This window comes from Thamnophis sirtalis, unplaced genomic scaffold (assembly GCF_051295495.1).
Source record: "Thamnophis sirtalis isolate CommonGarterSnake01/CBP01778 unplaced genomic scaffold, rThaSir2_p1.2 scaffold_4, whole genome shotgun sequence".
Taxonomy (NCBI): Eukaryota; Metazoa; Chordata; class Lepidosauria; order Squamata; family Natricidae; genus Thamnophis; species Thamnophis sirtalis.
This window is the reverse complement of record NW_028261384.1, coordinates 21,891,026-21,917,161: the sequence shown is the minus strand read 5'-3', so window position 1 is coordinate 21,917,161 and position 26,136 is coordinate 21,891,026. Positions and strand designations below refer to the sequence as shown.

Here is a 26,136-nt window from a genome sequence, read left to right as displayed (position 1 = left end):
GATTTTCACCCTCTTTTTGGAGTAAAAAGGTGTGTCTTATACTCCGAAAAATATGGTAAACCAGAATTATCCAATATTGTTAAGATTTTCATAAATAAATGAGTCATTATTTTACATATATACCTATAAACCAGTGGTGAAATTCATTTTTTTCCCCAGCGGTTCTGTGGGTGTGGCTTGGTGGGTGTGGCTTGGTGGTGGAGGGTCATGTGACTGAGTGTCTGGCCAACTTTTAACTTTTAAAAGCATTTTTAAACTTGGTTCTTGGTAATTAAAAATGCTTTTAAATTTTTTTTAAAATGTTTTGACGATTAGCTGTGCGACAATCAGCTGTGCCATGCCATCGCCAGAACTTTTTTTTTTTACAACTTTTTAAACCATTTTTTTACTACCAGTTCAGGCGAACCAGCCCGAACCGGTAGCATTTCATTCCTGCTATAAACATACATACCTTGTATCATTAAATACAGTCAGTACTTGCCAGGATTTCAGTAGGCCAAATAATAACTGAAGTCAAGTTAAGTCATGTTTCTCTTACCCCAAATATTCAATTTTAATGCTCAATTTTCATCAAAACTAGAGAGAAATTCATTTTTACCATTTGAAAAAGTTCTTAGATTAAGATAAACAGAGGAGGCAGAAGATAATCTGAAGTCCTTATTGTAACAATCTCAAATTACAACCATTCATTTAGTGCATTCAAAGTAAAGTGGCATTTTAAAAAGTGACTTATGAATGCTTTTCATATAACTGGTGCAGCATCCTCAAGGCCACATGATTAAAATTTGGACTCTAAGCAGTTGGCTGATATTTATGATGGATGTGGTGTCCCTTGTTCATGTAATCACCTTATGTGAATTTCTGACAAGCAAAGTCGATGAAAAAGCCAGATTCACTTAACAACTGGGTTATTAACTTACCAACTGTAGTAATTTACTTAGCAACTGTGGCAAGAAAAGTTGTAAAATGGGGCAAAACTCATCTAACAATTGTCTTGCTTAACAACAGAAATTTTGGGCTCAATTGTCATCATAAATAAAGGACTACCTGTACTTCAGGTTTGTGCTCAGATTTTCAGTCAGTACAGACTGCCTGTGGTGCAATGTTTTGAGTACAGAATGTTTAATGTATCAAGTATTTTCTAAATATGGTTAGTACACTTATGTATGCAGGAAGAAATTTGATATTTAAATATTGTGTCCTTAGTTTTTTAGATTAAAATTATGGAGATTGCTCTCATAACCATAGATTAGCACTGCATTTGTCTGATGTTTTATTTATTTGCTGCAATTTATGTACTTCTTAATTCTAAAAAGTATTGAAAACAAATTATCTATATACTACTAAACGTGGTGAAATTCAAATTTTTTTACTACCGGTTCTGTGGACGTGGCTTGGTGAGGATGACAGGGGAAGGATACTGCAAAATCTCCAGTCCCTCCACACTCTAGGCCCAGCCAGAGGTGGTATTTGCCGCTTCTCCAAACTACTCAAAATTTCCGCTACCGGTTCTCCAGAATCTGCTGAATTTCACCCTTGCTACTAAAGCATTTGTTGGCATGACTTTTAAACTGGTTGACACAATGAATCATAGAATGATAATTTTACAGCTGAGATATCCCAAATGGACTAACTTAATTTACAAAATCTGGAATATATGGCATCTGAGGGAATGAAATTTGGGGAAGTTGTGGCTGCTTCAGTGTTATTCGCTGCTGATCATGTGATCTTCATTTTCTTTTTTTTCTTTTTTTATTGTTTTATACACATAAGTCTACTGCTATTGCTATATTGCTATAAGCACATCAACAGAACACATAAACACATGAACAAAAATAACCACATAACTTGAAAACAACATAGGAACAATAATAGCAATAGCAATAGCAGTAGACTTATATACCGCTTCATAGGGCTTTCAGCCCTCTCTAAGCGGTTTACAGAGAGTCAGCATATTGCCCCCAACAATCTGGGTCCTCATTTTACCCACCTCGGAAGGATGGAAGGCTGAGTCAACCCTGAGCCGGTGAGATTTGAACCGCTGAACTGCTGATCTAGCAGTAGCCTGCAGTGCTGCATTTAACCACTGCGCCACCTTGGCTCTTAAGTTCCATCGTGTATCATACAGCAGTTCCGAATCGGTTTCTTTGCAGTTAGTGTTTTCCTTTCTATACATTTCTATCTTGTGTTCGTAATCTCTTTACTCATTATCCATTTTTATATACATTTATTTATTTAAACTTAGCTACTTACGATCAAGTATTATTTACCTATATTGTGCTTTATATTTTTACTGTCATCTATTCTCTTACATGCAGTTATAGGTATACATTCACATAGTTATTCTTTTTCTTTGCCATTCTTATATTATTACTGTATATACTCGAGCATAGGCCGACCCGAATATAAGCCGAGGCACCTAATTTTACCACAAAAAACTGGAAAAGTTATTGACTCGAGTTTAAGCCTAGGGTGGGAAATGCAGCAGCTACCGGTAAATTTCAAAAATAAAAATAGATACCAATAATGTTTTTGAATATTTATTTCAAAGAAAAACAGTAAACTAGCTCTGTAAGTGGAAAAGAGGGTCAATAAAAACAATATGGTATCAACAATAACTTTAAAAGTACAAAAACCTTAGCTCATTCAGCAACCAAGCTAAAACACAAGAGTTAAAATCCTTCAAAACTCATACAAAGCGCTGTCTTCACTGCCATCCATAGCATTACTAATGCCACATTTCTTGAAGGCGCGTTGCACCATGTCCTCCGGAATCTCTTCCCATGCATCACGAACCCACTTTGCTATCAATTCTATGTCGGGCTTCATCAGATTTCCACCTTTTGTCAGTCGGGCTTGACCAGATGACATCCATTCATGCCACATCTTTCTCACACGGTCTTTAAAAGGTTTATTTAAACACACATCTAGCGGTTGCAATACAGATGTAAGCCCACCTGGAATAACGGCCAAAGTAACTTGAGAAGATTTTGCCATTTTTTTTATGTCATCAGATGTGTGGGCTCTGAATCATATACCAAGAACCAAACTAGCAATGATGGTTTTTTCTTTAAGGCTGCTCCTGGTCGCTCTTTCCAAATTTCTTCCAGCCATTTTTTTGTTCCGTCTTCATCCATCCAGCCTTTAATATGTGCGCGCACTGTAATTCGTGGTGGGAATTTGACCTTTTTAGGCAAGGTCTTTCTTTTAAAAATAATGACAGGCCGTAGCTTAGTTCCATTAGCCAAATATGACAGAACAACTGTGAAATGTTTTTTTTCATTTCCTGTGGTTCTGAGAAAAATAGTTTTGTCTCCCAAACTTGCCACAGCTCTGTTGCTTGGAAGATCAAAGGTCATAGGTGTTTCATCCATATTTCCAATATCTCCCAGGTCATAGTTATGGATCCCTTTTCAGATTTTCAGATTGGTAAAGAGGGACACCTTTGACCGGGGGGGGGGGGGGCTTGATTAAAAATTTTATACGGAGCAACAAAAATTTTCATATAATGCAAAAAGAGTATTGTAATTTTTTTTTTATTTCAACATAACTACAATTTACAAATATAATACGAAGTAGGAGAGGAAGAAGTGTGGAGGAGAGGTAAGGGAAGAAGAAAGAGGTAAGGAGAGGTAGGCAGAAGGGAGAGAAAAAGAAGAAGAGGAGGGAGGGAGGAAGAGAAAGAAAGAGAAGGAGAAAAGATAGGAAGGAGAAGAAAAAGGGTAGAAGTAGGGAAGAGATAAGGGAAGGAAGAAGGGGACAGAGAAAAGAAGGAAGTAGAGAAGGAAGGGAGGGAGAAAAGAAAGAGAAAATGAGGTGGTGTCTTAGCAGGTAGGAAGGATGGTAAACAAAGCATTTTAAACTATACCTTATAACCTTCCAAATGGAATAATAATAATATAAGAATGGCAAAGAAAAAGAATAATTATGCTTTATATTTTTACTGTCATTTATTATCTTACAGGCAGGCAGGCTAGGAAATGGAATGAATGAATGGCCAGGCAGGCTAGGAAACGGGATGAACGAGCGTGCAGGCAGGGGAGGGGAAACGGAATGAATGAGTGGCCAGGCAGTCTAGGAAACAGAATGAACGAGCATGCAGGCAGGGGGGAAACGGAATGAATGAGCGTGCAGGCAGGGGGGAAACGGAATGAATGAGCGTGCAGGCAGGCTAGGAAACGGAATGAACGAGTGGCCAGGCAGACTAGGAAATGGGATGAACGAGCGTGCAGGCAGGGGGGAAACGGGATGAACGAGTGGACAGGCAGGCTAGGAAACAGAATGAACGAGCGTGCAGGCAGGGGGGAAACGGAATGAACGAGTGGGCAGGCAGGCTAGGAAACGGAATGAACGAGTGGCCAGGCAGGCTAGGAAATGGGATGAATGAGCGTGCAGGCAGGGGGGAAACGGAATGAATGAGCGTGCAGGCAGGCTAGGAAACGGGATGAACGAGCGTGCAGGCAGGGGGGGAAACGGAAGAACGAGCGGGCAGGCAGGCTAGGAAATGGAATGAACGAGTGGCCAGGCAGGCTAGGAAACGGGATGAACGAGCGTGCAGGCAGGGGAGGAAACTGAATGAACGAGCGTGCAGGCAGGGGGGAAACAGAATGAACGAGCATGCAGGCAGGGGGGAAACGGGATGAACGAGCGTGCAGGCAGGCTAGGAAACGGGATGAACGAGCGTGCAGGCAGGGGTGGGAAACGGAATGAACGAGCGGGCAGGCAGGCTAGGAAACGGAATGAACGAGTGGCCAGGCAGGCTAGGAAACGGGATGAAGGAGCGGGCAGGCAGGGGAGGAAACGGGATGAAGGAGCGGGCAGGCAGGGGAGGAAATGGAATGAACGAGCGGACAGGCTGGCAAGGAAACCGAATGAGTGAGCGGGCAGGCAGGTGAGGAAACGGGGACGGGCACTGACTCGAGTATAAGCCGAGGTGGCTTTTTTCAGCCCAAAAAGTAGGCTGAAAAACTCGGCTTATACTCGAGTATATACGGTATTATTCCATTTAAAAGGGTATAAGGTATAATTTGGAATGTATTATTTACCATCCTTCACACCTGCTATGACACCACCTTATTTTCTCCTTCTTTTCTTTGCTCCCTCCCTTCCTTCTCTACCTCCTTCCTCCTTCCCCTTCTTCCTTCCCTTACTTCTCCCCTACTTCTACTCTCTGTCTTCTCCTTCCTACCCTCTCTCCTTCTCTTTTTCTCTCTTCCTCCCTCTTCTCCTTCTCTTTCTCTCCCTCCCACCCACCTCTCATCTCTTTCTTCTTCCCTTACCTCTCCTCCACATCTCACCTTATTTTCTCTTTCTTTTTTTTCTTTTCTCCCTCCCTTCCTTCTCTACTTCCTTCCTTCCTCCTCTCCTTCCCCTTACTTCTCCCCTACTTCTATCCTCTTTCTTCTCCTTCCTACCCTCTCTCCTTCTCTTTTTCTCTCTTCCTCCCTCCTCTCCTTCTCTTTCTCTCCCTTCCACCCACCTCTCCTTACTTCTTTCTTCTTCCCCTACCTCTCCTCCACATTTCTTCTTCCTCTCCTACTGTCTCTCCTTCTCTCTCTCCCACCCTCCACTTCTTTCCCTTCCTTCATCCCTCCATTCTCTACTTCCTTCCTCCCCTCCTTTCCTTCCTTCTTTCCTTCCTTTCTTTTTCTATTGTTATAGGTGTCTCTTTCAAATCCAGTTTATGTTTTCTTGAGGGCGTTATTTCCACAAGTCCATTTTTTTCATATCATTTCTCTTTTTCTCTATCAGTCTACAGTCTATATGCCAGCTATCATCCTGATTTGATTTCACCAATCATGACCCCCTTGTTTTACTCATAATTATTATTTTTAAGAGTTATTCTATTCTTTCAATGCTTTTTATTTCTTTGCTCTATCCATCTATACCAATTAACCCATATCTGGTCTACTTTCAATTTCTTAGGAATATTAAACATCTGGGCTCTTTTTTTTTTTAGTGCGTTCAGTCCATTCAAGTTTATCGACATAATTGTTATTTCTTGATCCATCTTTAGTTGAGATTGTTTCTTTTACTTCTAGTTTGTATCTGACTTTTCCCTCTCGTGCCTTCTTTCTCTGCTCTCTCTCTTTCTTGCCTCTGTTCTTCTCTCCTGCTTCTTTCGCTGTCTTCTATGTTTCTTCCACTTGACCTCTGTATTCTAGTTCCTCTTTGCTTCCTTGTTTTCCTTCCCTATTACAGTGTTCTTCATAGAATTTGTGTGCTTCTTCTAAATTCTCTATCTTATATCTTTTTCCTTGCCAAGATACCAGAACCCCTTCTGGTACTAGCCATCTGTACATTATTCTGCTTTTATTCAACTCGTTTGTTAAAAATTGGTATTGCCTGCGTTGTTCCCGGATTCTCCGGTGGATCTGTTTAAGCATGGTCAGCTCTTTTCCCTGTAGTATAATCGTCTCTTCTCTGGTTTTTTTTTTTTTTTTTTTTGTACACTTCATCTCTGGCAGTTTTCTTAGTGAATCTTACATGTACTTCTCTTGGGAGCCTATGTCTCCTTGCATAATTAGTATTCACCCTATAATCCTCATCAATAATTCCTCTCAGTTCCTGTTCTGTTTTTTGCAGAAATTCAGTAAAGATATTAATCATTTTTCCTTTCAGATCTTCCTCCTTCTCTTCCGGTATGTTTTGAAATCTTAGGTAAAATGCCGCTTTTCATTTTCAAGTCGGATTATTGACAATTCCAATTCTTTATTAAGTTGCCTATATTCTATTTCCATTTTTCCCATCTTCTGATCTGAGTGTTGTATTTTTTCTTCCATATATTGGATTTTCTGTTTGTTGATTGTTAAGGCATTCTGTATCTTTTCAACTTTATCGTCTACATTTTTGATTGTTCCTTTCAATTCTCCAATTTCCTTTTTTAATTCTTCATGATTTTTCCTTGTCTCTACTTGGCTTATAGTGTGATCTTCATTTGCAATGTTCTGAGAGAGATTCCCAGTCTCCCAGTCCTCATTTCTTCCCACCCAGTAGCAGCCTTGGGCTTGCAACTTCATGCTGGCTTCCCCACTGACTTTCTCCCTGAAAGCTTTCCACAAGCAAAAGGAAAAACCAGCAGGAATTCAAGGGAAAGAAGATTAGGAAGGGAAAACAGGAAGATTTCTGATGCTCCATGACAACTTCCGCACAAGGGAACTCAATAGGGAAGTTGATAGAAAATTTCTCCAGCTCCCACTGTTTTTTTGCCCTAACCATTCTGTTTCTTTCCTTAGTTAAGAAAAAATAATTGAAACAGTGACTAAACAGGGCATGTCTTTCTAAATCCCATTTATTGTTGTGTGGCACAAGTAGCTGTGTGTCGCTTGTCAATGTAAGATTTTCATTCTTTGATGTAGTAAATTTGCTGGTCTGTAACCATAATAAAGATTTATTGATTGTTGCAATAGTTCTTGCTTTGACCTTATTTAGGTCAATTTTTTTTATAGGGTTGCCTGACTTAACTGTCATAAAAATACTGTTTCTTTATAAATATTCAATAACAACAAATTGCTGTTATGATTTTATTCACAGCTCAGACGTCTAATCAGTCCCCAATGTCTTTAACATCTGATGCTTCATCACCAAGATCATATGTATCACCAAGAATAAGCACGCCTCAGACTAACGCAGTTCCTTTGAAACCTTTGATTAATACACCTCCTGTATCATCACAGCCAAAGGTAAGTTTGTTGTAAGAATATAAGTCTATTATTGTTAGTCTCCAGTAAGTTTATAGAATCATAAACTATCACATATGGGTTTATATTTGTAGTTGATGAGGACACCCAAAACCTTTTCAAAAAAGTAGCAAATTTCCACATATTATGCATATCCTTTAATTTTTCTTACCCCAGTGTCGGACTTTACATTTCCCTCTATTCAACTTCATCCTATTAATTTCAGCACATTGTGTCTAGATTTTGAAATCAATCTCGCTCCCTTAAAAGTTTCACCACAATGTCATCTGCAGATTTTAAGTATTCTCAACAACATTCAGTTGATAACCTTTAATAATGTCTAAAGCAAGGTTGTAAATCACTGCTTTAATAATGGTTAAAGCAAAGACTCCAGCTAACTGCTTTTTGTGTTCATGTAGCTTCTGTAGCTGATATTGAATCGGTAATTATTCAGATCAAATAGGTCTTAATTGGCAATTTAATTCTTAAGGCTCTTATATTCCCAGTATATTGCCACAGGTAGCTAAATAGATGCCTTGCTATAGCAAACCAAGAAGTAATAGTGTTAAAGAACTCTTGCTGCATTAGGTTAGTTTTATCAGAATGATCCACAACATCTCAAGACAAGTTTTATTTTGTTATTGATTTAGCTAATAGTCCAGTATCATATAACAGTAGGGTTTATTTTATTCTGGCATAAGTATTGATAAAGGACATGCTTTTGAACAAATGTGGATATCTAATCAAGTTTTGAACTTTAGGTTACTACTTCAGGTATTAAGCAAGGACCAGTTTTACAGTCAACGTCTCAGCAGCCTGTGATGGCTGACAAACCACAAGGTCATGAACCTGCTTCTCCTCGAAGTCTTCAGCGTTCAAGGTAAATTTACATTAGTGAAATAATTGATTTCATCATGATTTCTAATAAAAATGTTGATTATATTTTATACTCATTTTGATGGCATGCTTTCTCATCTACATATCTTACTCAGTGTTTTCAAATTAAAGTTTGGATTATGCACAGCAAAAATAATAATTGTAGATGTTATATTTTCTTATTGGAACATTATGTTTCTTAGAAGAAATATATCTCCTGCAGACTACTAATTATATTGCTAAATTTGCAATTTAACCACCAATATCTGTTAATATTTTTATTACATCTCACAAGTTGGCTTGAAGAACACTAGGGGATCCATTCAGCTGGACCTAAACAATGGAATTTGTCGAAGTGCTTTGTGCAGTTTGTATTCTTTTGAATTAGAAACATTTTCAGCTTTGAGCTCAAATTTTGCTAATTGCAAAATACAGAATGAAAATATACTGAATTATAAAATGTACAAGAACCATTTCATTTGTTTCAAACAATAGAATAAATGTTCAGATTCCACTTTTAGTTGAACAACTACATAGTTGGAAATATCAGAGAGCTATCTAAGATTTTTAAAACATGAGTAAGATTTCCCCACCCCCACACACAATTTTCCTTTATTGTTATGAAAAGAATTCCCATCATCTTCATTCTATATAACCTGGGTCTAAAGTAACTCATGAACACAAACTTCGTTGTACAACCTAAGAAACAATTTGACTTCAAAACATTTCAAAGAAACTACACATCTTACCAAGCCACATGTTTTACCTTCTCCCAACTCTTTCTCAGAGGAAGAAGGTGGATGCTGGAGTTAACAATAGTAAATATGTATTCTTCAGAGAAACAGCAATTTGATAGATGGTAATATTTTTTTCTTATATGTAAGCCCAGATAGTTTTCTAAAAGTGCTTTATTTTGTCTGCTGTTTCTGTTTCTTTTATTATCAATATTTCTATGTCATGGTGGCGCAGTGGTTCGAATGCAATATTGCAGACTAACTCTGCTCACTGCCAAGAGTTTCCATCCTTCCAGGGTCAATAAAATGAGGACCTGATTGTTGGGAGCAATATGCTGACTGTAAACTTCTTAGAGCGGGCAATAAAGCACTATGGAGTGGTATATAAGTCTAAGCACTATTGTGATTGCTATTGCTATGCCACTGCAGTTCAAAAGCTCTAAATGGAATAAATAAAAAAATGTTCTTCAACTGTTCAAATTAAAGAGCTATGGAAAGCAGGGTATAAAATACACATGTAATCTAATAATTCTTTTATTCCTTTGGTGATTCTTTAAGGATAGTCAGTGTTTAAAATCAACATTTTATTACTAAAATTATGTCAGTGATTATTGAAATAATTCTGTATAACCTGCATAAATTTAAGAAAACATTTGTGTAATATATATATGTATATATATACCCACATCCATTAATGGCTGGCAAAGTAGTAGGAAAAAGAAATATATTATAGATACAAGATTTGAAAATTATATTAATTAATGTGAGTGTGACACGCGTTTCATTCTTTTTCTTACAGTAGTCCATCTCCTGGTCCAAATCATACCTCCAATACAAGTGCTTCAAACACAGCAGCACCACAGAATGCATCTGGACGGCCTACGTGTTCATTAACTCCTACACTAGCAGGCCATTTCAATGAAAATCTTATAAAGCATGTCCAAGGATGGCCTGCAGATCACGCAGAAAAGCAGGTGATTATACATTCAGTGGTTTTCTTGTATGTTATAGTTCTATTACAACTATTATATTGTATGTTATAGTTCTATTACAACTTTTGTGTACAACTAGTCCTCGACTTAATGACCACAATTGAGACCAAAATTTCTGTTATTAAGCAAAACAATTAAATGAGCATTGCTCCATTTTAAGATCTTTCTTGCTATGGTTGTTAAGTGAATCACCAAAGTTAAGTTACTAACATGGTTGTTGAGTGAATCTGGCTTCCCTATTGACTGTGGTTGTCAGAAGGTCACAAAAATGATCACATGACCATGGGGCTGCTGCAATAGTCATAAGTACAAAAAATGGTAATACATTACTTTTTTTCAATGCCATAGTAACTTTGAACGGTACTAAATGAACTGTTGTAAATCAAGGACAGCATGTATCTGATAATATTTAGTAAGCATTCTTCGTTATTATTTTTCATAACTTTCCACTCTCCATTTTGGAAATGGAGAGAGATTAGAATCATGTCTTTGAGTCGGAAGAAACAGGCTGTAGCTGTTCTACAGTCTAGCTCTTTTACATAGATGTTTACATGGATGTTATATTTACTTATATATTACATATATAATTTAATATATATGTTAAAATACTGTGTTTCTCCAAAAAGAAGGCCTGGTCTTATTTTTGAGCCCTGAAAAAAATGGCGAGGCTTTCTTTGGAGGATTCTATAATTTGGAGGGTTCTATAATTTGACTCACCTCGCAGCAGTGCAAATGACAGCCCCGCCCAGCAGGAGCCCGCTGCTGGCCCACTTCTCCAGCCACTTGCCTTGGCCTCTGTTTCCCTTCAGATGCCTGCTGGAAGGCATCTGCACCTTATAACAGAGCTCTGGATTCGTGCGGAGCCTTCTGGCAGGTATCTGAAAGTAAAATGGAGGCCAGGGCGATGTGGCCGTAAAAGAAGCGTCCGCAGAAGAAGGCGAGACAGGTGTCAGGGTGTGTAAGACCTGATAAGTAGGGCAGTTCCACCTCCCCATCCTCATCCTAGCTTACTTTTTACCTGTGTGCCTCTCCCCGCTGCCTGCACCACGGGTGGGTGGGATCTTAATTATGGCTAATTTTTGGGCGGGGCTTAATTTGATCACATGCTCTTAAAAACATGATAGGGCTTCTTTTCAAGGTGGGTTATCTTTTTGGAGAAACACAGTAGCTACATAATTTACTTGATATATTCTCAGCAGTTGTATGACCTGGAAATTTAATTAACTTTGTAGCTTGAAAAATATTCTAGTTCTTTAAAAGGGAAATAGTGGTAAGAGTCCTATGAATATGATCCAGGTAACATTCTAGTATATTTTTAATTCTTCTGTCGATGGACCTCTGCTTCACATTGTGAAGCTGTGGGAAAGATTGATCTTGACAACCAATCTGTAATTTCACATGGACTTAATACTAAGCGCTCCATGTATGGTTTGGGAATCTTTTACATTGGCAGGAGAAAACCAGGCAGAATTGAATGAGCAGCATATATCAGCATAGTAGCTCTGAATAATCCAGATATAAAATAATATCTGATTAATCTTTAGTCCCACATTGGGCCACTGATAATAGAATCATATAATTGCGGGGTTCAAATGTAATGCCAGATAATACCCTGTTTTCCCCAAAATAAGCCCTCCCCCGAAAATATTGCAACACAGCAGCAACCATGAGGTTACCACACTCTCTGCCTCCTCACCTCAAAAATTATAAGACTTTCCCGAAAATAAGGCCAAGTGCTTATTTCGGGAATCAAAAGAAAAGAAGACCCTGCCTTATTTTTGGGGAAACATGGTATAATTTAGTTAATTAAGATTAATTAAATAAAAATTGGCTGAACTTTCATAAGACAGAAACAAACTAATAACTGATTATGTGATTTGATTTGGGTAATAAAATGAATGCAAGAAAAGAATGAAGCTCTGAGAGCACCAATAATCCCTCATTTTAACCCCGAGCTATGATTATTGAAACAAACAATATTTTGATTCAGTGAAATGAGAACACCTAGAGCGACGCTGGAGGGCTAGTAACTCTGAATCTGATCGATCACTATTAAGAGCCTTTATCAGGACTTACCTAGTGGCGATACGGGTGGCGAAACGTACACATTTTTCCGCTCTTATTGCATCCGCGGAAACTTGCCCAGCCGCCCTGTTTAGGGTGACCCGCTCCCCCTGAAAGATGAGGAGGCGGGGTAATCCCTGCAGAAAAGAGCTGAGGAGTTCGTTCAGTTTCTGTCGGATAAAATCACTCAGATTCGGACAGACCTGGACTCTGCTTGGGCAGTACCAGCCGGGATGCCAAGGGTTAGTCTTAATTGGATTTTCTGGGATGAGTTCGAATTTGTCACCCCTGAGGAAGTGGACAAGGCCATGGGAGCAATGAGTGCCTCCACCTGTTTACTGGACCCGTGCCCCTCCTGGCTGGTTTCGACCAGCAGATAGGTGACACGAGGCTGGCTCCAGACGATTACTAACACATCTTTGCAGGAGGGGTCTTTCCCGCAACCATTAAAGGAAACAGTGGTAAGACTCCTCCTCAAGAAGCCTTCCCTGGACCCTGCTATTTTGAAAAACTATCGTCCTGTCTCCAACCTTTCTTTTTTGGGGAAGTTTGTTGAGAAGGTGGTGGCGCTTCAACTCCGATGGACCTTGAATAAAACGGATTATCTAGACTCCTTTCAGTCTGGTTTCAGGCCTGGGTACAGCACGGAAACTGCTTTGGTTGCCCTGACTGATGATCTCTGGCGGGCCAGGGATAGAGGACATTCCTCTATCCTGGTGCTTCTTGACCTCTCAGCGGCCTTCGATACCATCGACCATGGTATTCTGCGACGTCTGGAGGAGGTGGGAGTGAGAGGCACTGTTTTACGGTGGTTCTCCTCTTACCTCTCTGGCAGGCCACAGTCGGTGTTGGTCGGGGGGCAAAGGTCGACCCCTAGGCCCCTCAAATGTGGTGTGCCACAGGGTTCGGTCTTGTCCTCCTTCCTATTTAACATCTACAAGAAGCCGCTGGGTGAGATCATGCGACAGCACGTGGTAAAGTACCACCAATATGCAGATGATACTCAACTGTATCTTTCTGCCCCGTGCCAGCTCAGTGTAGCGGTGGACGTGATGTGCCGATGCCTGGAGGCTGTTAGGATCTGGATGGGGGGTGAACAAACTTGTGCTCCATCCCGATAAGACTGAGTAGCTGTGGATGCTGCCCCTGAAGGACAGTTTAGACAGTCCATCCTGAACCTCGGTGGGTGAAAATTTACACCCCTGCGAGAGGGCCCGCAATTTGGGGGTCCTCCTGGATTCGCAGCTGAAACTGGAACATCATTTATCGGCTGTGACCAGGGGGGCCTTTGCCCAGGTTCTTCTGGTGCACCAATTGCGGCCCTATTTGGATCGGGAGGCACTTCAAGTGGTTACTCACACCCTTGTCACCTCAAGGCTGGATTATTGTAATGCGCTCTACATGGGGCTACCCTTGAAAAGCGTTCGGAGACTAGCTAGTCCAGAATGCAGCTGCGCGAACGATATTGGGTGTACCGAGGTACACCCACGTTACACCTGTCCTCCGCGAGCTGCACTAGCTACCAATTGGTCTCCAGACGCAATTCAAGGTGTTGGTTATTACCTTTAAAGCCCTACATGGCTCAGGGCCAGCATACCTTCGAGACTGCCTACTGCCACATACCTCCCAGAGGCCAGTAAGATCCCACAGATTGGGCCTCCTTCAGATGTCGTCAGCCAGACAGTGTCGGCTGGCGGGCCCCCAGAGGAGAGCCTTCTCTGTGGCTGCTCCGATTCTTTGAAATCAACTACCCCCAGGGATCCAGACCAACCCACTCTCATGGCCTTCAGGAAAGCTGTAAAAACTTGGCTGTTCTGGCAGGCCTGGGGCTGTTGGCCTCATTGTTGAGGTCCAGCCCCGATTAGAATGAATGCATGTGGTTTTGTGATTTTAAACTGTCTTTTTTCTCTCTTTTTTTTCTTCTTTTTTGTAAGCCGCCCGGAGTTCTTCGGGATTGGGCGGCATATAAATTTTGATAATAAATAAATAAATAACAACAAACAAACAAACAAACAAACAAACACAGTCAGTATACTTCATAACTTAGTATAAGTATTATCGGCTGAATCATAATCATTTATTTTTAGCATTTCTCAAACACTGAGCAGGATTGTGACATTTACCAACACTTGTACTAAAAGTCCCACATTGAAATACGTCTCCTGAATTGGTCTGCTCTTCCTCTGGTGATAACTTGAATAATTCTCCCTTTTCTTTCCTATCTCTGCATTTTGCATTCACATTTGAGCAGTTAATATATGATTCTTACATTTATTTCAAATGTACCTGAGGAAGTTTTAATACTATTGTTAGAAAAGTTAGCCAAGTTTTCTTTCATTTAAGCTTTAGTCAGATGCCATCTTTATAATTCTGGGCTATTTTCATGTGCTCTTTTTTGCTGACCTGATGAAACCTCCTTTTCCTTATTGCATGAATATTAACTTGCTTTGTTTTTAGATGTTTAGTAAGCTTTTAAGTTTTTCAATAAACCCCATTCTTTTCCTGTTTTTTCTTCTTTTTCTTTCAGCTAGAATTATTTACAATTGTGCTTTTTACTTAGATGTGTATAAATCTCCCAGAATATTTCAGGAAACATTGATTTACAAGTTCTGAGATTAATATACCATGGAACCAGAACATTCCTGAATCATAGCAAATTACCGTATTTTTCGGAGTATAAAATGCACCGGAGTATAAGATGCACCAAGGTTTTGAAGAGGCTTTAAAAAAAAAAAAGTAGGTAGGTAGATAGAGGGATAGAGAGGGAGGGAGGGAGGGAGGGAGAGGGAGAGAGAGAGAGAGAGAGAAATACAGTAAGTAGGTAGGGAGAGAGAGAGTAGGTAGGTAGATGGGTAGAGGGAGAGAGAAATATAGGAGAGAGAGAGAGAGAGAAATACAGTAGATAGGTAGGGAGAAAGAGAGTAGGTAGATAGAGGGAGAGAGAAAGAAATAAGGTAGGTAGGTAGGGAAAGAGAGAGAGAGTGTGTGTGTAGGTAGGTAGGTAGGTAGATGTTTCCAGGTATATTTATTCATGTGCTGGAGAAGGAAATCGCTGACAATCTGCAGCACCTAAGACTTTATTTCTGCTGGCACAGCACTTGATCAATGTAATTCTCATCAATCACTCTAAAGAGCTTTCGGAAAGGAAAAAAAAAGCTTTTGCACTCTACAAACCTTTCAAAAATGGTCCATTTTTCGCAAAAACAGGTCCGTTCTTTTAAAAAAAAGGAATGAATAGCCTTTAGGGGGCTTGCAGAGTGCTCCTCGGGGGGATAAGCAAAAATGACTCGTTTTTCGCAAAAACGGGCCTGCTTTTTATCACAAAAATTGCATGCATAGCATTTAGGAAGCTTATAGAGTGCTGCTGTGGGGGGGAGAACGGGCTGTTTTTTGCTCATTTCTGTCCTCCCCAGCCCCCAGGAGCTCTCTAAAAGCCTCCATAAGGCTAGACATGGCAATTTTTGTGAAGGGGGTGGGGCTTTGGGAGGCAAAAAATGTTGCATTCTGTGTATAAGACACACCCAGTTTTTCAGCCTCTTTTTCGAGGCAGAAAGGTGCATCTTATACTCTGAAAAATACGGTACTTACTATTCTGAAAAGTTTACTTTTGGAAATATGTGGACTACATCTGGAAGTCTCAAATTGCTATCTTCTAGAAGAAAATAGATTATGGGGATATATGTGATTTTATCTCAAGTTTCTAATTTCCTAAGAACTTCCTATCTAAGCTTCCTTCTTTAGGAGTATTTTAACAGTAGAACCAGTTACTCAGGAAGGAGGTAAGATTCCATTCCTGAGAGGATGGACAATGATCTGTCACTGTCAATTCTTTAATTTGGATTGAATGGGGTAAATTCTCTGTGATAATCCCAAAATTACAAGAATTGAAAATTTTATGTCATGAGAGGGTTGCTTGAATTCAGAAGGAGATGGAAAGAGAGACGCTATTCTTTCTAGCAATTAGGAAGGTGGTTCAGTTGGAAAAAGGCAAGGTAGGTTATTGGGCTTGAACCTTTCTTTGCCATATATAGTTGTCCTACCATTAGTTATAGGGGTTTGAATAATAGAAATTGTGGCATTTGCTAGGTTTCTGCTTGTATTCTATATATCCTTGATTTCCAACTATAATACTTGACTTTTTCTGCATATTTTCTTTTTATTTGAATCATTCTTTTATTTTGTACAAGTGAAGTTATTTCTTCCTATTTTCCCCATAACAGCCTGCTGAGATGGGTTGGGCTGACATAGAATGCCTGGCCCAAAATTACACAGCTGGCTTCATTTCAATAATATTATGCTATCTTTTCAGAGTCTTGCTTTGCAGTCTTTCCTACAGTGGCTTGCCTTGGCTCTGCCTACAGAGTTTGAGAATTTAAGATTACTTCATGTCAGCCAAGTAAATGTAATAAATAACAATGATTGCAGCAAACTTGCATTTTTTTAAAATTTACTAGTATTCAAGAACATCTTGGGTGATAGGAGAATAATTGCAATTGCTTTATGTTAGTAAGTTAATCATGTTTTTTAATAGTCTCAGCGTTTACCCCAGTTAGCAAGTCAGAGTAGTATCACAATACAGTAGGATAATTAATACAACAGTTTAGAGCTTTGTATGCTCTTATTTATTTTTAGGATTCTAGTTCTCATTCAGCATTGCAGATATCAATAAGTATGGAAAGAGAGTTTACATACTCAGACTTTAAGGGAAAGATTTTTATTTTAATATATGAAACCTTATAATTGTTAGAATGATCAGATTTTCATTTTTTCTTGTAAGAAATTCAGAATGCAAAATATTTTTAAGTAATTATTAGTCTCTGAGAATTGTTCATAGATATAATTATCAATAATGAATCAAAATATTGAAATTGTTTTCCATTATTAGGACTCATATTCCACTAAAGCTTTTGTTATGACTGAAAATTAAGTGGTTTGGCTTGAAAAAAGGCAAACTTTTTCAGGGATACATAAAGCTTATTGAAAAAAATAGCCTGAAGTCTAGATTGCTGTCATATGGTAAAATTGAAAATTGTTATTTTATGTGTGCCAGGAAATTAGGTTTTTTCTCTCAACTGCACTTATTATTGTTAAATATATATACATCTTCACTAATACGGTAAGCTTTCATAGTAGGTATTTGATTTTGTCTAAATTGTTTAATAAATGAAATACATTTTTGAATAGTTGCTTTTATTTTTTTTTAGGCATCAAGATTGCGTGAAGAAGCTCATAATACAGGAAGTGTCCATATGTCTGAAACTTGTACTGAATTAAAAAACTTAAGATCTTTAGTTCGAGTATGTGAAATTCAAGCAACTTTGCGTGAGCAAAGGTAATTATTCATTTTGGGTGCATTTTTCTGATTTTCTAAATTTTCGGTTATATTTGTTTGTACAACTTTTATATAAATGTAGGAGGATTCCCTAGTGCACAGTCAAGGGCTAGGAACTGTTAGAATTTAACACCAGGATGATGCTGACTGAAACAGGCATAATACCTCCCTCCACAGCCATTCAACTACTGAAGGTACCCTTGTGTGCTCCGGATCTTGAACAATAATTTAGTCCATTATGTGTACCATTAAGGTAGGTCAACCATTTCCAGGCCCAAGAATTTTATCCTTTTTAAAAAAAGTTTTAAAAATCATATAAATTAGTTGTGTTTATCACAGTATAACTTCTTACTGAAGAGTCAGTTTGGTATCTTAGATGCTAATTATATTATTTTCTTTTATAGGATACTCTTTTTGAGACAACAAATTAAAGAACTTGAAAAACTAAAGAATCAGAATTCCTTCATGGTGTGAAATATTGAATAATTGCACATGGGGTTTAAGTACAAGACTGTAAAACTAGTTGCCCAGTCTTAACTTTTTGAGTAGACTTTGGACTGTTGAGTTGGGCAATACAAAATAACATGGGAAAGGGGAAAGGAAGGAAGTCATTCGGGGGAAAAATACAAGAATAATTTGTAAAACCCTTGAAATGTAGATTTCTTGTAGATGTATTCTTCACGTTGTAAATATGTTTTGTAGAGTGAAGCCATGGGAAGCCATGTGTATCAGAGCTTAGACATCCAAAACTAATCAATGCTGAGATGGCTAAATACCTAGCCTTTTACATGTAAACCTGTCTGCAAAATTAGCTCTCTCTCTTTTTTTTTTTTGGTTAATTTATCGTTCAGAAAATCTTGCATTTCCTGAAATACAATGCAAGCGCCAGGTGATCTGTGTCTCAAAGCTGCAACAGTTTGAAACAGTTAGGGTAATGTACAAAATATCATGATACAACTGTTTCCACACTTGCACCTAATCAACAGCAGTGCTTTTCCATTTCTGTTTTACAGAGCAGTGTTTTTAATTTTGTGTTCATTTTTCTTTTAAATTCCTAGATCTGATTTTATTGGTTTTTTTAAAAAAAATTCTTCTAATTTTTTCCTTTCATAAGGCACTGTTGCTATGGCACTTTTCTATAATCTTTTCATTCCTGTGTACAGTAGCTTAAAATTGCAGTGATTGAGCATAACCCACTTGTTTGTATAAATTATTGAAATGTATTTCCATTTGCACCCTGAAAGAATGGACTGATACTACTACTGGGCATATGTGTTTGAAAGTACATCCCTTTCTCAGATTATAAGGAAATAGCCCAATGAACATGTCAACATGGTTGTGGGAGGGAAAGAAGGAAAAAGCTAGTCAGATGTGAATTGTATCTGTTGTAATAAACATGTTTTCAAACAAACAAACAAACAAAAAACCACTGGTTCTCTTTTCCTTTGTCGATAACATTAAAATTTAGACTGTTTGGGATTCTTCATCAAAGCTATTCTTGTTGAATACTTTTTTACTTAATTAAAAATAAGTCCTCATGGGAAGTTTTGTTTTAAAAAAATTGTAATTGTGTATAAAATATTTAATGACATTCAACAAGGATCAGTGACACCTCCCAACAGTTGTCATATGTTAACTCCTGGTTTTTATCTGTCTTGCTATTATGACTTTTCATTTGAAAGGATGTTTGTGTTGTAGCTAACTGTTCAAGTCTGGTGCTGACTGCTGTTCTTAGCCATCACAAAACGCTGACTTTGTGTAATTGAAGTGTCTCACTGTTTGAAAATGGTGGGAAAGCTCAGCTTTGTATATTGTTTCCTAAAGTATATTAAAAAATAAAAAAGAAACTATTGCTACTACAAAATAAATTTGGGGTTTTTTTCCAACATATAACTGTTGTTGAAGTCTTCATACATTCCTAAAGTCTGTTTAGAAATTTAGGTCATGCGGAAAAATGGCCCACTTGCAAACCAGTTGTGCCACTACTGATGTATTGACTTAAATTCATTCAAAGATGCAACTGCCTCAAAAACAGAATCCTGCTTATTTATGTGTGCCTCCTCATTTGCTTGTAAATCTGTTCTTACCTTTTTGTCTTCTTGATAACACACTGTAAAATGAAAACACTCTATAAAATGATTTCTCTTGATAGAGACCTCAAAGAAGATGTAATATTTCCAAAAGTTTTAAAGCCAGAAAAGAAAAAAAAGCTATTTTTGTAAAACAAACAAACAAACAAACAAACAAACTTATTTTAGCACTGTTTACTAATCTACAATCACTTTCTTATTTTAAGAGCATAAGATGTATTATGTATAACCTTATCCCATAAATCATGTTTGCTTTACGAAAATCGAAAGTGGTTGATTTATACAATTAAAAGTGCATCTAGTTGGGTGATAATGCAACAGTATAACAGATTAGTAAGAAATAATAATTTATATAAGTTATGGAAATATATTAATGTAGTTAAAATAGACTTTAATACACTGAATTCTGGTGTTTCAATAAAGACAGTGTTTATGGGTCAACTTCTTTGTGCTGTTCTGTTCTTTGTGGATCTCGAGTAGATTCATAGGGCAAAGAGGAGTTTTCCCATTCTAAAGTTCTGTTGATTTGTTCTGTTGTCTTGAACAAGTAGGGCACTCAAAATCTCATGTTATTGATGTTAACTAGAAAAATGTTAATTAGTTTTTTATTCTGAAAAAGGCAGTCCACCAGGAGGCAGGAATATATCATGTTCAGGAAGAACTGCTCTATTTCATTTTTCTTTTGAAAAGATGCTAATCTAAAATATTTTTAAGGGGAACAATTGTAGAAGTATTTTTTACCCCTTTAGATTTCTACAACCACAAATTGGGAGTTTCCTGACTCTGTTAAACAGCACTCTACTTCCTTACATTTTAGTGTTGTATTGTGATTGTGATGTTTGGTCAGTGTACTGACAAACAAAAACTATTGTAGCTTTCAAACTGATTTAGAGTACATATCTTGCATTATCTAGTAGTACAAATACTTTTTTAATGTTTAAAAACGTTTAAAATCTCAGGCAATCACTTAATATCACAATTTTGTGTTCCTATCCAAAATCTCATATAATTTCAGGAGGTGGCAAAACTTCCTGACAATTGGCAACCTCTGAATACAATAATGTCACATGCTGAAAGCATTGATTTTTGAAGGCAAGATTAAATTCTGTTTCAATTTTCTGAGTTCTCTGCATAGGCATGCTAAAGACAAAAGAATTGGCAAGTTTCAGATAGCTTTTAAAAATGGAGAATTGAATTTTCGTCCAACTGCTCTGTAAGCTAAAATTAGCTTCCCAGCTGCACCAATTTCTGTGGGACTGCCTTTTGTCCTCTGTTATTTAGTGCTTCATTTGTTCTTATTTTATTATTTTAATGTCAGTCTTGTAGGGTAATCTAGACAAGCACACCCAAAATTACTAGCTGTATCTTTATTGTAAAATTACATTAATAAGAGTCTTCAAAGTCAGAAAATACATCTCCCTAGAGGAGATCTCAGTGCTTGAGAAGGGGATGTACTAGAAGACTTCCAAAGTTCCTTCCATGCCCCCATTTACTCCACAGGCTCAGCAGCTACCCTTTGACAGCGGCTTCCTCCTGTCTCCCAAGATCATTTCTACATACCATTACATTAGTTATCACTAAACTTAACTCCTAATGATATACAGTACCAGTTTCCTATCAAAGGAAACATGACCTGCTTTCTAATGTGAATTTCATTCCTGCCTAGCATATCAACTAAGGTTCTACATTTAGGTGAGAAAAACAAAATGCACAGGTACAATATAGTACCTCGCTCAATAGTAGGAACTGAGAGGGATCTTGGAATCCTAATGGGCAGCCATTTAAATATGAGCCAGCAGTGTGCAACAACTGCCAAAAAAGCCAACAAAGTTCTAGGCTGCATAAACAGGGATAAAATCAAGATCACGTGAAGTATTAATACCACTTTATAATGCCTTGATAAGGCCACACTTGGAATACGGCCTTCAGTTTTGGTCACCACAATGTAAAAAAGATTGGAGACTCTAGAAATAGTGCAGAGAAGAGCAACAGATAATTAGGGGACTGGAGGCTAAAACATGAGGAACAGTTGCAGGAACTGGGTATGGTCTAGTTTAATGAAAAGGACTAGGGGAGATAGTTCCAGTATCTCAGGGGTTGTCACAAAGAAGAGGGAGTCACACTATTGTCCAAAGCACCTGAGGGTAGAACAAGAAGCAATGGGTAGAAATTAATCAAGGAGAGAAGCAACCTAAAACTAAGGAGAAATTTCCTGACAGTGAACAACTTGCCTCCAGAAGTTGTAAGTGCTCCAACACTGGAAGTTTTTAAGAAGAGATTAGATAACCATTTGTCTGAAGTGGTATATAGTTTCCTGCCTAGGCAGGGGGTTGGACTAGAAGACCTCCAAGATCCCTTCCAACTCTCTTATTCTATTTTATTTTATCTATACTAGGTTGAGAGTTGTAACCTAGCAAAAGGAAGGCTAATACCATTTGCAAATCCCAATCCCAGGAATTGCAAGACTTTATTCGTCAAGTAAAAATTACAAATTCAAAATAAAATCAAAATATGACAGGGATGATAATCATGCCACTACACTTAGATAGGGGACCTCTTAAAATATGGAAAGGTGCACAGAAGTTGGAATTAAATCTGAAAATTAATAGCTGATACAATCAGGTAGAACTAGACAATTCTGTTGCAAAAATCAAAGTTTGCATGTCTTACATAGTGATTGAAGATTAAAAAAGGCATTTACAGGTAAAGTGTTAGTATGCACAATTTGTACACAATCCCTAAATCTGACAGCAAGTGTTGTAGTTCTAATCTATCCAAACTAAGAATTTCGAGCCTAATAGCATAATGGGCCGAAAAATCCAAGACTTCTCAATAAGGATGGAGATAGCATCCATGAATGGGTTAAAACAGTCCGTGCTTAATTGGACTGCGTTTGATTACTAATTAATTATTGCCCTGTATAACCCGCCTTGTGAGTGTTCCCACCCAGCTTTTCGACTCAGTCCACTCTGGGACACTCGTGCTATCCATTCCTTCCTTCAAAAATTGGTGAATTATTCTAATCTGCTGAACTTCATTTTATGTGAGTTTGTGGCTACAGCCATTATATTAGTGGGCTTACTATTGCCATCCACTGGCTGCTGGGACCTGTCCCACAGGCCTTGCCTGTGTCTCTATAAAGGATAGTACTTTGACCTGTGGCCTCTCCGAGGCCTGAGGCACTTTAAATTAACTGGGGGCCTGCCTCGCAGCTCCGACTGTGAGACTTGTCGCGCGCTGGCGCAAATTGTGACACTTGTCGGATTCAACAATGTGTCCCTTGGCGAGGCTGCCCGTGTTGTGGCAAGGATCACAGCGCCAAAGCGAAGCCGGCTGACACTTCTTTTGGCTGGCTGAGACCGTGCTAAAGGCAGGGACGTCAACAGAAGGCTCGATGCTCTTCAGTGGGAGATCTGGATATTTCAGAGTTGGGAACTGTTAGAAAGCGCAAACGAGGCATGGCCACTATTTTGTATTGGGCGCAGCTTTGCTAATGGGCGCCATTTTGATTTGTGTTATTGCAGTCAGAGTGCAATGGCAGACAGTACTGCTACAGAGAGCTCTACTGAGGCCCTCAAGGCTATGGCAGACCCTACCCAGGGACTTCTGTTAGGTCAGGTCCCTCACTCACCAGCCAGGCCTTTACCTACACAGGCGGCATCGGGGGATAAAACTAGTAATAAGACCTCCTCTTCCTCATCTCAGGGGGGTCTAAATTTAAGAAGGCAGCCAAGGCCACGTCTAAGACCAAACACCTGGAGAAGTAGGGGCATTCACCTAGGCGCACAGAAAAGGGGGAGGTCTGTCATCCTCGCCCCACCCATTGACCCCGCTGCAACTGGACGTCACAAAAGGGCCCTTCACCCTATGCTGCCCATTAGTACATCTGGGCTCTGGGGTGATGTAGGTCCACGCACACTGAATAGGACCCCCGAAGCCACTTTCACTCCGACCTCAGTTGGCCTTCGACAGCAGGGACATGTCACAACTATGTTGAGCTTGCCTCCCATGATCGTGATGCCTCCCTCATTGGACATCCGGGACTTTATTGCTGAGGCTATCCGACAAGGGATTGCAGCGGGGATCCAACAGAAAACCCAGGCCCCACCAGTGGTCGCAGCCCATGCCGCCCCCCCATCTGTCTCAGGATGGGGTCGATTATCTCTTTCCTGTCAAGCCACAGCGCAGCCCATCACCGGCTTCTGAGGAGGGGATGCGGACCTCTCAGATGAAGAAGGGGCAACCCCGGACAAGCCCATCTGCACCAGCCTATTTCTCCCCCACTGTTCAAGCCGCTGCTGGGTAAGGCTAAGGCAGCTTCTGACCTAGGAGCTCAGACAGAGGTCTCCACTGCCCCCTCACAACCAGCCAGTGTCCTGTTTAAAGAACACAAGTTAAAAGCCGATGTCATTCCGGCTCCTCAACTTTTTGTGAACACAGTGCAGAGACAGTGGTTGTCTAGGAATCTGGGCCCGCTCCCTCCGCCAATGATAGGAGATTCTATAATATTGCCGAGCAGCTGGACAAATCACTCCTTGGCCAACCCTTGATGCACCAATTGCAGCCCTGCATTCTGCCACTGCCATGCCACTGCACCACTGTGCCATGCCATTCCACTGGCTATGGAGTTTATCTCACCTCCACCCAGATTCTTTGTTAGATGCCTGGTTTCTGATAACCCCCAGAGGCACCTCCTTATGAGGGTAACCATCCAGCATCTTTTAGATATTAAAGCCATTCAGGAGGTTCCGGCCACTCAGGTCAGACAATGTTTTTATTCAATCTTGTTCATCGTACCCAAGGCCTCGGGGGGTTGGAAGGCCATTTTGAATTTAAAATGGTTAAACTGTTACATTCGAGATAGACATTTTAAGATGCAATCACTAAGTACCATTCTGGAGAGTGTTTGCGATGGGGATATGCTTGCCTTGATTGATCTCATGGAAGCTTATCTGCACGTTTCAATTTTGCAGGAGCACCGCCAGTTTCTACGGTTTTTTTTATAAATATATTTTTTTATTTTTGAATAAACAAAAAAAGCCTACAAAACCATCTTCCATTACAAGTTGTAGAAAGTGTGTCGATTGGTTACAAAAACTTCAGTGCATCCCTTCCAGAATCATCACCTACAATTCATATCAAATCATATATTTTAAATCAAATATATTTATATATATATTACTATCATCATACCTCAACCTTCATTTGACTATAATTGTTTTACATTTAAGCTTTCATTACATCAACCTGTGTCTTTCCAGCAATAGTGCAGTCTTATGTCTCTTGCCATTTGTGGCATTAGTATTCTGGTTATTTCCTTAGTAAGTTTTGTATGAACTTCTCTTCGCAACTTATTGTTTATTGCATATCTTGTATAAGCTCGAAACCCTCCATCTGCTTTTTGATTAGCTTATCTTTGGTTATCACTAGTAGTACTGATAGATTTCTCTCCTTAGTTCCATCAATTCTTCTCTCTTTTCTTCTTCTATACTTTGAGATCGGGGTGGAGCTTCAGTCCATCTATCTCCCCTTTCCATATTCCACTCTTTCCATTTCCAACCACGCTCAGTTCACTGTCAGTATCAACAATTTTCTTGTCTCTTTGTTTATTTTATCCTTCAGTTTTTAGAACTCTGACCTCCACTTTCTTCATTTGATGAACATCCTCATGTTCTACAATCTATGTTCTCCAACCTCTTCTCAATTTTCTCTGTTTATATCTTCTTTATATTCCAGGCTTAAAGAAAACAAAATTCTTAAATGGAGCAAAAAAAACACAAAACCATCCAATCCAGCATTATAAAAATAAGGAAAAAGATTTTAATCCATAGATATATTTTTAAAAAGAATATAAAAAGTAGTAGAAGAAAAACTAATCCATTCAATTTAAAGAACAGAAACATTTGCAAAAGTTCCATCCATAAAAGAAAATTTTAAAAAAGGATAACACACTGTCTAATGTAGCTTAATTTCGCTGCTTGTTCTCTTCTATTTTCAAATTTAATTTAGCTTTAATTTTTTGGGGTAGTCTCTTTTATAATAATACGATTTCCTCACCAGATGGACACACTTTCTCTTTCGTTTTTCCTCCCGTTCCAGAACTGTCCCAACTTCAGCAGCTTCAATGGCTGCGTTTCTGTCGCCGGCAAAAAGAGATTCTCCTGGATCAATCAGGGACTTTGCAGAGTCCCTGAGATCAGCAGGACGTACTCTTCCCAGGCCCCATCTCTTCAGGATGGTTTAGGTTCAAAAGGACCATCCAGCGGCAAAAGTATCAACTGTGATCTTGGAGCTCCAAAATTGCACGTGTCACAATGTAAGCTCCTTCTCTCCCAGTTTCTACGGTTTTGTTATTACTCTAATTGCTAT

At 38.9% G+C, this 26,136-nt stretch overlaps 1 protein-coding gene across 4 annotated transcripts in view; it reads left to right on the top strand.

Annotated features, from left to right (window-relative positions):
* The window catches only part of WAC (WW domain containing adaptor with coiled-coil), a 71,320-nt gene extending 51,750 nt beyond the window's left edge, over window positions 1-19,570 (top strand). For 3 of the 4 annotated variants that reach the window (XM_087712584.1, XM_087712582.1, XM_087712583.1), the window contains exons 10-14: window positions 7,534-7,682; window positions 8,441-8,559; window positions 10,089-10,263; window positions 17,550-17,677; window positions 18,082-19,570. In XM_087712584.1, coding sequence (XP_087568710.1) covers window positions 7,534-7,682; window positions 8,441-8,559; window positions 10,089-10,263; window positions 17,550-17,677; window positions 18,082-18,151 — 641 coding nt within the window. In that variant the 3' untranslated portion in view covers window positions 18,152-19,570. Of the gene's footprint in view, window positions 1-7,533; window positions 7,683-8,440; window positions 8,560-10,088; window positions 10,264-17,549; window positions 17,678-17,759; window positions 17,931-18,081 lie in introns of all 4 variants that reach the window. The other variant, XR_015696323.1, reaches the window with a different exon arrangement.
* The last annotated feature ends 6,566 nt before the right edge of the window (window positions 19,571-26,136 follow it).